Source organism: Setaria italica, chromosome II (assembly GCF_000263155.2).
Source record: "Setaria italica strain Yugu1 chromosome II, Setaria_italica_v2.0, whole genome shotgun sequence".
Taxonomy (NCBI): Eukaryota; Viridiplantae; Streptophyta; class Magnoliopsida; order Poales; family Poaceae; genus Setaria; species Setaria italica.
Genome location: NC_028451.1, coordinates 40,706,046 through 40,716,465, shown reverse-complemented (window position 1 = coordinate 40,716,465; position 10,420 = coordinate 40,706,046). Strand labels below are relative to the sequence as shown.

At 43.8% G+C, this 10,420-nt stretch overlaps 2 protein-coding genes across 3 annotated transcripts; both read right to left on the bottom strand.

Moving 5' to 3' along the window:
- Positions 1-462: 462 nt before the first annotated feature.
- Positions 463-5,623, bottom strand: LOC101770776 (uncharacterized Rho GTPase-activating protein At5g61530). Of its 2 annotated transcripts, none has more exons than XM_004957661.2 (10): positions 5,454-5,623; positions 4,861-4,927; positions 4,288-4,538; positions 3,778-3,840; positions 3,670-3,688; positions 3,254-3,352; positions 3,087-3,164; positions 2,758-3,002; positions 1,528-1,684; positions 463-910 (listed from the first exon to the last, which is right to left on the bottom strand). In XM_004957661.2, exons 2-10 carry the CDS (start codon positions 4,919-4,921, stop codon positions 768-770), a joined length of 1,116 nt encoding a protein of 371 aa, XP_004957718.1. In that variant the 5' UTR covers positions 4,922-4,927; positions 5,454-5,623; the 3' UTR covers positions 463-767. The 2 variants fall into 2 exon arrangements, with proteins under 2 accessions (XP_004957718.1, XP_004957719.1); XM_004957662.4 differs by having other exon boundaries at positions 5,381-5,612.
- A 2,712-nt stretch (positions 5,624-8,335) lies between these two features.
- LOC101770365 (60S ribosomal protein L15-1) lies at positions 8,336-10,303 on the bottom strand. Its single transcript, XM_004957660.3, has 4 exons — positions 10,187-10,303; positions 9,925-10,091; positions 8,915-9,112; positions 8,336-8,819 (listed from the first exon to the last, which is right to left on the bottom strand). The coding sequence occupies exons 1-4, from the start codon at positions 10,188-10,190 to the stop codon at positions 8,574-8,576; spliced, it is 615 nt and encodes a 204-aa protein (XP_004957717.1). The 5' UTR covers positions 10,191-10,303; the 3' UTR covers positions 8,336-8,573.
- Positions 10,304-10,420: the final 117 nt, after the last annotated feature.

Sequence of the window (10,420 nt, the reverse complement as noted above, 5' to 3'; positions counted from 1 at the left end):
TATTGACTAATTAGGCTTAAAAGATTCGTCTCGCAAAGTACAACAAAACTGTACAATTAGTTTTTGATTTCGTCTACATCCAATACTCCATGCATGTACCGCAAGTTTGATGTGATGGGAAATCTTCTTTTTGCATAGTACCAAAGTTAAGATTTTGGAGTGAAAATAGGACCTGAGCATACTTTGGAAGCTAACCAATCAGGCTCTGTTTGGTTGGGAGAGCAGAGAGGTTGCATCTCCGTTAATCCTCTTGTCATCCGTAACGTTAAGCTGGACATGGTATAAACCTCGTATTTAAGCTATGCAGCTTGCCAATTTCAATTAGTAAAGAAACTTGGTGTCCCACCTTTCGACATGCATGTAGGTCCGATCCCGCGATGTAACATCAAGTCATCAACACAGATTTGTTCTAAAGACAGGAAAGCTATCACCAATTCAACACGTATACCAGTTAACCGTGAATGATACACAACAACAAAAGCATCCCATGCAGCACCTTATCAACAGAGAATTCAGCAAATGCGTCAAAACAGCACACCACGGCCATGTGGTTTACATCCAAGTACATTATTATTGATGAAGCATGACCAGATCCTACAAGATTTCTTCCCGTTAAGAATTAATACTAGCGTATATACAAACCTACCCCAAAAATGTTCCGGCCAAAATGCTTATCCCTAACAATAGCGTGCGGTAATACACCCTCCTACCTGGAACTTGTACATAGCACGAGCTAACACCGGAGAGATCTACAGAGGAGATTCCAATCATCTCCATACGGTTTCATTCGCGTCGGTGAAAATGGCATTGTGATGCTCGATCAGACACTGGATGACCTCGATGGAGCTGTAGTCTGGGGGCGAAGCGTCATCCAAGGGGATCTGGGATGAGGCGTCCTCATCATCCTCATCTACAATCAATTGCGCAAATAACGATTTATAAAACTGAACAAATCTAAGAACAAATATAAACTAAAACTGAACAGCCAAATGTGAACTGAACAGCCAAACCTTTGGGTAAGAATCCCTGGCCCACCCAAAACAAGGCCTAAAGGACACAACTAGCCACCTGAAACCATGCTAATACACTGTACACCAACTGGGGGAAGCCTAATTGGAGCGCTGATTAATATGCCTTTCAATAGTGACCTAAATTGTCTACCAATTCATGTAATGCAAAAGTAGTTAAAAGATAACAGATGGGCCCTGTACACCTGTAATGTAACCACGTTTGGCTCATGATTTTGGTAGTTGGCAGGCAGTTGCCACATGGCCCACAGCCTCAATCATAAATTCATGTTGGACCATAAGATACAGGGCGACAAGTCTCTTTCTTTGCTAACGTGAGCCAATTCCAGATTTCATCCCTTATAAATGCATTATGCCACAACTGACACAGACAACTACGAAAAGGGCAGCCAAGAATAGACTACAGTGAACAGACTAAAATGCTCTATGCCCAATCATATTAGAGACAACTACATAGTGTTTTGTTAATAATAAAATTAACAAAGTAGAATTTACATACCTAACAGGTCCCATGCAGCGGTATTTGATGTCGTGTCCACAATTTTAGGAGGTGGTTTCAAGGTAAACTTGAGGTGGTTACGCAAATCTGTGCCAGCATCGCCTTGCTGCCACATGATCAAAGGCGCAAATTCCACAGCGAGGCTACGAGAGTCCATCTGCATAATGTGTCACAAAAACTTGTAAAATACCACCCAAAAGGTGATTCACTTATATTAGTTAGGACAGAAGAGACCAACTCAAAAAATTAAATCAGCATGCTTCGCATATGTAACTTACTAAATTATAAAATGCTTTACTGTGAAAAAGTATACAACGCAGTTTATCAATTTACAGACATAACAGAAGACAATCATCTAGACAATCCATTTGTGCTCGCAGCTGTCTCAACCCTGTTAAGTAAGACAGCTAAGCGGGTGCAAATTTGAATCGGCCGCTTCTGTTAACCACATTGCTCATGAATATTGCCTATATCAGATAGAAATGGCTATCAAATTGCGATTCAAACTACAGATGATTCAGCAAACCATAGCGGTTCCTTTCTTTAAGAGTTTCTTTTTCTGAATTTGAATGGAAGAGAAGCAGTGAAACCTGTGATTGAGATTTTTCATATGTAAGCTCTTTAACTTTGGTAATACAAAACACTGTGGTGGTCAATGCTTCAAAAGTCTAATGTTTAAATTCTATAAACTTTATCTAAAGTTTGTTACTATGTTCAATGGTAACTGGGCTTTTTCACAGAAACATCTAGGGCAAATCAAACCAATAGATAGATGTTGCATTCCCACCTTATCCTTGAACAACTGGGCAGTCTATGGATTAAGTGTTCTAAGGATGTTATGAACAGTTTTGCTGATTTCTAGCACTGCTTCATATTATTCAAAAGAGTTGCCGAAGTCTTTCAGACACCCAAACAGTCAGCCAAGCGGTGTGAAGTCAAATTGCAATTTCCTACCATTTGTGACAATTGTCAAAGCTAAAGAGAAAAATACAAAACAATTACAATGTTAGGCATACAATTCCAAATTCAGTGGCTCCAGATATGTGCTGAATCTGATTGTTAAAAGGTGTTCTTAAAAAAATGTCACAGTGACCATGTTAATTGATTTGTATTTCTATATTCAGTTTAGATTTACTACCTAGTCCCTTCGATAGTGTCCAGCAACCAAAAAGAATAACAACTGGCAAATGCAGCACAGAGAAAAAGAACAAAATTAGGGATCAGATTTACCTTGTTAAGTGATGATTTGCGGCTTACTCTAAGTAGCAGCGCTGTAACAAACTCTAGCGTCATGTAGTTAACATTTGGAAGCTTCTTCAATATGTTTCTAAGATCAGGAATGCTAACCCTCGCATCTCTAAGCTCATCATAAAGTGCAAATGTAGTAAGCGGTTCAGGGATGCTGGCAAGGTAACACTTCACCAGTGCACCTACATCAATAGGGTTCACACCTTCAGGTAAAGATGCACCCGAGTCTGCAGAACATAAAATTCCTCAGGCCCACGGTAATGAATGATGGCTAAAAACTAAGCTCAAATATGATATAGTGGCGGCAATACCTTCATTGTAAAGAGAAACTAACTGCTGAAGAACTTTTCGGTCACCTTCAGATTTGAATAAGTACTCATTACTCAAACCTAGGAGAAAAATGGTTCACATATAATATTCAGTGCTAAAATTGAAATGGAGAGAAACTAAATTTCTATGCAATTTTCAGCCTGTTCACCTGATATAACCAGGTAGTCTGCACACCTCACTAGCATCAAGGGCACAGCTTTACCAGACTGCTCTCGTTGTACAGTGGCCTCAATAGGAACACCAAATACTGCAAGATTAGGCAACAGTGGTCATTTCTCGTTTTTGTTACTGCTCTTGCTGTACAATGGCTTCAACAACTATTTCCATTTTGTAATCAGAGGATCATTTCTCACTGATCACTATTCACCAATAGACGGAACAGAAATACTAATCATGCAGATACAACCTAAGGCTTACAACAAATGTAGAACTATCACTACGCTACATTAGCTGCTCAGATGTTACAAGAAAATTTAGCTGCTTGGATGCTACAAAAATATTTAATTGCTTTGACAATTATGATAGATATGCATCGTGGATAAGACAACTGAGTTACGAGCATACCATCAGTGCTTGCGACTCCCTGGGGCAAATAATCAGAAATAAGAATCAGCATTGTACACCAAAAAAGTGAAATTGTGTTACAAGGTAACAGAATTCTAAATCACAGACCTTCTGCCAGCGTTCAATATTGTTCAAAATAGTCTTGCTCTTATCCGCAGTCTTTTTAGCAGCCTGCAAGCACATGAAACCAGAAAACAATCAGCTTCAATAAAGACACTACTGTTTTTTTTTTTTTTGAAGAATGATGAACAGAAGGCATCACAAAAGGAATGCAAGGTCCAAACTCCCAACATCCAAGATAACATATGTTCTCAATATACTTGATTGTCACCCTGAAATACATTTAAAATAGCTACTTGCTACTGCAGTTTTTTCTTGGCAATGATTTAGCGCACTATTCAGCCACTTTATATTGGCATAGGGCACAATAGGCAAATTTGCAATAACTAATAAATAGGGAGCTCTTTTCTCTTTCTGGTTTCATCACATAGCTTTTGGACATAACTCTAAATGATCACAACAAATAGGTTACACAAAAAATAAAACTTCACAGCAGTTGAAACTAAACTGAACGAATCACAGGTCAAAATAATTTTGTTGAATGGACAAATAGGTTACCTCTTCGACTTTGACCTTTCCCACAGCAACCTTCTCCTTTGTCTCTGAAATGCCCTTCCTGAAAAGCAACCCAGTGGAGGCAGCAGCTGTGATGAAACGCTCCTGCACTGTCTCACCCGGTGGACGCTGCTGCTGCTGCTGCCTAGCCTCCTGGAAGACAGCCCAGCGAGTCTTCACCACGGACCCAACCTTCCCAGCAACATCAGCTATATTATCCCCAGCCGATTGCCCTGCCTGCTTCAGCTTGAAACCTGCATTAAATTATCAGCACAGTAAGGTTGAGGTAATGAGGGTGCAGGTAAAATGGGAATCAAACACAGTGCTAGGATACAAATACGAGCAGCAGCGTGCAGAGTCACACTCTGAGCAAGGTAATTGGATAAAAGTTACAACATGCATGATAATTGCTCTCTCTTTCAGCGTACAAACACTATGGGGTACTAGTAAATCACAACACCATCATGACAAAGATATTTGATGGAATGATTACACTAAAGTAGGTATATCCGTACAGAAATGATTACGCAACAATTTTACAGCAAACAAAAAGACATCACTACCGAACAAACTTACTGGACGTTGAGAAGAAATCGGTGGCCTTCCGGCGCCACTGGGGCGACTCCGCCAGCGGCATCGCTACCTGCACAAGACGAGCAGCATCCACTGAGCCATTAAGCAGCCGTAGAACCTCAAAATGAACCCATACTCCATAATATGCAGAGCACGGGTAAAGGAAAAATCCGAACCACTCATGTATCCTGAACCAAGTCCGTAAAACAGGCAGCAAAAACAGACATCCTAGCAACAAACGAAACGCCGAACCTGAACCACACGGATTGTTTGCTCCTAAAACCCAAACGAGCTCAAACCAAACCAGCTCGGCAGCTCCTAAGCCCAAACCCGAACAAACTCCAATCAAACCAAACCAAACCAACCGACCCAGGAGTAGATCAACAGCTCGAGCTAACAACAGTGGGAAAAAAAACTAATCGAGAAAAATCACGCACTCCACGCCGACCGAGGTCCTCCCCGAACGTAGCGGGCGGAGATCCAAACCAAAGCGACAGAGAGAAAAACGCAGGATCGAACGAACCACGGCCCGATCCGACGAATCGCCCGGCGGGGTGGAAATGGACGGAGAGGTGGAGCACGAGCGGGGCGATTACCTCTCCCTCTCTGGCTCCGGCTCCCGAATCGAACCGGATGGAAGCGAGGCGAATCGCGGGGGAGAAAGCGAGAGGACTGGGACTCTGCCGCCCGTTCCGCGAGCTGAAAACGAGTTGGGTTTTTTGTTTGGGGCGCTCTGCTTCTTCTGCAGCCTCGTTGGATTCTGGATTAGGGGGGGAGGGAGTCGAGTGAGTCAAGGGCGGAGGGGAGGCGGCCGGGTCGCGGGAGGGATTGGGTTTCCCATTCCCGGTGGTGACGTGCGGCGCGCCGCCTCTCGCTGCGCCGCCTCCACGTGGGCCCTCTTGGAGGGTCGATGCCCGGTTCTAGAAGCATCCGTGGCTGCGCCGCTGCGGAACGGGAGGTGTGTGGTGTGGCGTGGGCGGGGCCCGGGGATCGGGAATGGGAATGGGAGAGATGGATTTGTGGACTGAAGGGAGACGGCGCGGCAGGGAGTACGTGCGTGCATTGATTGACTTGACCACCTGTTTCCGTCCTGGATTGGGGCTGCGATGGGATCATGGGAATGGTAGGCGACTAGGCGTGGTTCATCGCGCCTAGTAGCAGCCTGCGCGAGCCTACAGGCGTTTGACTATTCAGCGGACGATTTAGGGAGTGATTTTATATTATATTCTTCTGGACTAAGTCAACTTAAACTCTACTTAGCCCAATCTTAGTAGGAGTGTCATAAGGATTTCATGGGCATTACATCATATATCACATCAGCAAAACTGCTGACTTGGTAGGTTAATTACGAGGAGAGAGGTGAGGAGAGTTTCATCTCATGAAACCCACCTAGCACAATTACCAAGTCCCATGAAACTTGATGAAATTTGCATTGAGAATGTTATAGTTTCATCGCAAGACATATTTGATCATATCTCCACGCAAAATATAAATGCTGCATGTTGTCTATGAAACTATGCAATTAAACTATGCACTGAGAGTGACAGTTTCATTCTATTGAAAAAATAACATGGCAGTGTTACAGTGCGATGAAATTATGCACTAAGATTGGCCTTAACCCACTCAACTATAAAACCAGGTATTCTAACCCCTAAATTATTCAATAACATCTAGATCACCCCATAAAACCAGGTATTCTAACCCCTAAATTATTCAATACGGTCTAGATCACCCCCTCGGGTGGTTTTGGAGGTGGTTTGCTGAATTGGCGTATTACATGGACGATGATATGGCATTGACCTTATATGTAATGCTTCTTTTTCTTTCCTTTCTCACCTTCCTTCTCTCTTACACTCTGACCCCACCAGTCATCTCCTTCACCCGTGCCGTTCTTCTCATGCACACGGACAGCAGAGAAAGAAAGCTAAGCAGAGCAGATTTCCTAGCCAGCCTTGGAGATCTAATTTGGCTTTGCTGCGGCCTGCGGGTACAAAGGTTGTTCATTTCTCCTGCTCTCTCGTCGTGCCTTGTCAATGGTAAACTAGCAGCCGGCCCCCCAAAGTCAAATGGCAACAACGACGGCCTAGGACCTGGCAGTGGAAACCGCAAAATCAAAGTTCGTCGGTGGCCCGTCGAATTGAACTCAACTAGCAGAAATTGAGCGCCTCCGTCGAAGTCCGTCCTAAAAAATGCATTGTTGCTGCCGTTGCTAGCCCAGGCTGCATCCTTCGCTTGTCGCTACCATGCCCAATTTTGCCTTACTGCTAGTGCCACTGGTGATGCGATGTTGCGTGGCCTGCCAAACCCTCTCTTTCTTCTCATCTCTCTCGGTGCCTCTTTCTCTCTATATATGAAAGCAAGCCCCAGCAGGTTCAGCAAGAAAGAGAGGAGTATAGTACTCCCTCCGTTCTAAATTGTAAGTCGTTTTGATTTTTCTAGATTTATAAATATTTATATGCACCTAAATATAACGTATATCTATATGCATAATAATATCTATAAATCTAAAAAATCTAAAACGACCTACAATTATGTCCAGACGCAAGGAATATATTCGAGTAATTGAGCAATGGAAGGAACTTGTCGCAGTGATTTGTTGGATCTATTTACAATGAGATTTTGTTGACATAATCTTTTTTTACACCCTTCATTACATTTTTTTAAAAAAAACATGGTGCACACGGAGACAGTGCACAAGTGGGCATCCATAATGTTTGGCGAGAAAACCCTACAATCTGGAAGTCAAGATGGGGCGCAATTTTGCTCAAGCCTACAATTTGGAAAGTAAAAATGGGGTGCAATTTGGTGAAGTAATTTCCATGGTGCATGGCCAATATTGGTACATGGATAGTTAAATCAAAATTTAGTAAATGATTCATTTTTTCTAAACCTAATATTATTAATCTTTCATGTATGATATATCAATCAACTAAATTCTTTTTTGAACCAGTTGTGTTAAGTTGTTAGCTACCAGTGGGCTTCGAATCAGATGGTTTTCTTTTCTGAAGTGGGATTGTGTATGACCCGTAGTTACTAGGTGCCTGGTTAAACATAGAGGTTAAACATAGAGGCGGTGGCTCTCGATTAGAGCCTGTTGGCATCGTTCATGATTTTGCAAAATACGGTTATGTAACAAACTACTGAGAAACATATATCGCTTACGAGTATTAAAAAGCAACTTATTTGGTAAATTCTTTGAATTCGAATTCTGCAGATAAGTTGCTAGGAAACCTTGTCATTTGACAAAACTCCGGCTAGGAGGTATGATGTTATTGCTCACAGACTTGTGCCATTGAAATTACCAGGTAAACAAACCAAATAAGGACATGCCCACCTCAGATAGCTCTCTCAAATCGCAATAACGAACTACTGAACGTTATCAAACAAGTTTCACCTAAAACCAAACAAATCGCAAAACAAACGTACACATCTGCCGGCTGCCCGGCTAGCAACAGATGATGATAAGACGATCACCACAAAACAGTAAATCACATGACATGAGCTCACAGCATTCGATACTAAACCTTTGTTGACTGATAACACAGGTGAATCGCAAACATAGTTAACAGCATTTGCTCCACAGTACACACTGCTAACAAAGTTCATGGGGCTCAGAACACAAGTAGCAAATTTCGACAATGCAATAAAGGTACCAAATACTATCGAAGTCTGGATGGGACAGGTTCCACAGTAGGAGAGCATCAAGACATATGAACTCAACGGTAGCGGCGGAGGGAGAGGGTCTGGTTGCGCTTCCAGGTAGCCCTCCTCGAGGGCCTGTTCTTGTGGTGAGCACTGCCCTTGCCACGCAGACCACGGTACTTCTTGCCTGCAGAGGTGAGACCACGGAGTTCGCGGTGCTTGTGCACATCCTTGCATAGCCAGTTGATCCTTGGGTCATTGCGAATGGCAGTGTGGGCCACATCAACAAGGATGACCTCAAAGTACTTGTAGGTGCTATCCTGTTTTTAGTAAGACGAACACGAAGGCGTTAGTACTAGATAGGGATGAGATTCACATGATACCATTGTTACAGGTTCCTGCAAACCGAGTATACCTCATTCACCCAGTAGGAGTTGAGAACCCTGAGTCCACCAATCTTGCGTCCAGCTCTCTCCTCAGCAACAGACCTCTTGTTCCTCTGGAACTTGAGCTGGGTGATACCCTGGTGCTTGGGCTTGCCATAGACAATACCCTTAGGCACAGGCCTCTTCCGGCCACCACGCCTGACACGCACACGGTAAACAACGTAACCCTGAAGGCAAAAAAACAAAGTTAAGCAAAATCATTTTGAACATACAGTCACAGCGAACAGCTACTCAAAAATTTCAGAGTAAATTAGTTCGGAGCATCATGCAGACAACTCCATCATTTCTACTCCTAAGAAAAGAATCGCATAAGTGGAGTTAAATGTCAACATGCTGATAAGCAATACTCTGGTAAACCAAATGTTGGAAGCCTAGGCATAAATGCATCCTAAATGGTATGACAACACTACACTCAATCAAGCCTAGCATAGCAACCTGTACTCACCATAAAGCGGCCAAAATGAAGGAATTCATCTCAGGTTCATCACTAAAATCACTACAAAAGAGTCTAATGAACACTATTTGAATGAAACAAGGTCCCAAAAGTTGACTCGTTACTTAACAACAGGTTTGAATCTACAAAATTAGGGGCCAATACATCAGAAGTGACCAGTAGCACAAAATTCAATAATACATATTTGAACATCGTATACATACATATACATACATATACATACAGAAACAAATGCCCATTCTTAAAAGGATAAACTGAATGGCTAAGCCATCTCCGGAATACAATCAAGCCTTCATTTCGTCCAAAAACACAGACACCTATCACCAGAAATACTACACGCATGGGTTACATCAAAGCTGGAACATTTACAAGACAAGCAGCATACACTTGAAGCGCTACACAAATCACGATCCTAAACGACAACGGCAAAGCCAACCCTCAGCCTCGGCGTACCCGCAAATCCCATCAACATCACGAGGGAAAAAACTACGCACGCGTCAACAGGGCAGATGGGAGAAGATCTACCTGCTTGGCCTTGAAGCCGAGGCGGCGGGCCTTGTCGGGGCGGGTGGGCCTTGTGAGGCGGACGATGGCCGGCTGCTGCCTGTACTCCCAGCAACGCACGCGCTGCACGAACCGCATCACGTCCGACTGCTTCCTCCTCCATAGCTCCGACACGTACTTGTACGCCCCTGCGCCAACGCGAGAAACGAAGCAATACACCGTCAGGAACCACGCGCGCGGATCGCAGAGACATCAGCGGGAAGAAGGAGGGGGAGGAGCTCACCCATGGCGGATGCGGCTGCGGCTGCGCGCGACGGCGGCGGCGAGGAAGGTGGTGGAGTGTGCGGAGACGAGCCTGGGGTTTCGGTGGCGGCGGAGAAGGGGAGGCCTTATACTGAAGCGATGGAGTTCTCGTGGCCGTCGGATGGTGCTAGGGTTTTGGAATGGTGCGGTTGGATGGGCCGAGAAAGTTGGGCCTTCCGGCGCAGATGTACTACATGGGCCTTGTTGAATTCCT

Bases quoted from the DNA above. Each gene is read 5' to 3' on its own strand.
- LOC101770776 (XM_004957661.2), bottom strand. From the start codon at position 4,921: ATGCCGCTGGCGGAGTCGCCCCAGTGGCGCCGGAAGGCCACCGATTTC. The intron at 3,165-3,253 runs GTGAACAGGCTG...TTTTTCTCCTAG, and splicing joins AGACTACCTGGTTATATCAG to GTTTGAGTAATGAGTACTTA. The intron at 911-1,527 runs GTATGTAAATTC...AATTGATTGTAG, and splicing joins CGCTGCATGGGACCTGTTAG to ATGAGGATGATGAGGACGCC.
- LOC101770365 (XM_004957660.3), bottom strand. The intron at 9,113-9,924 runs GTAGATCTTCTC...TTTTGCCTTCAG, and splicing joins TCGGCTTCAAGGCCAAGCAG to GGTTACGTTGTTTACCGTGT. The intron at 8,820-8,914 runs GTATACTCGGTT...TACTAAAAACAG, and splicing joins ACTCCTACTGGGTGAATGAG to GATAGCACCTACAAGTACTT.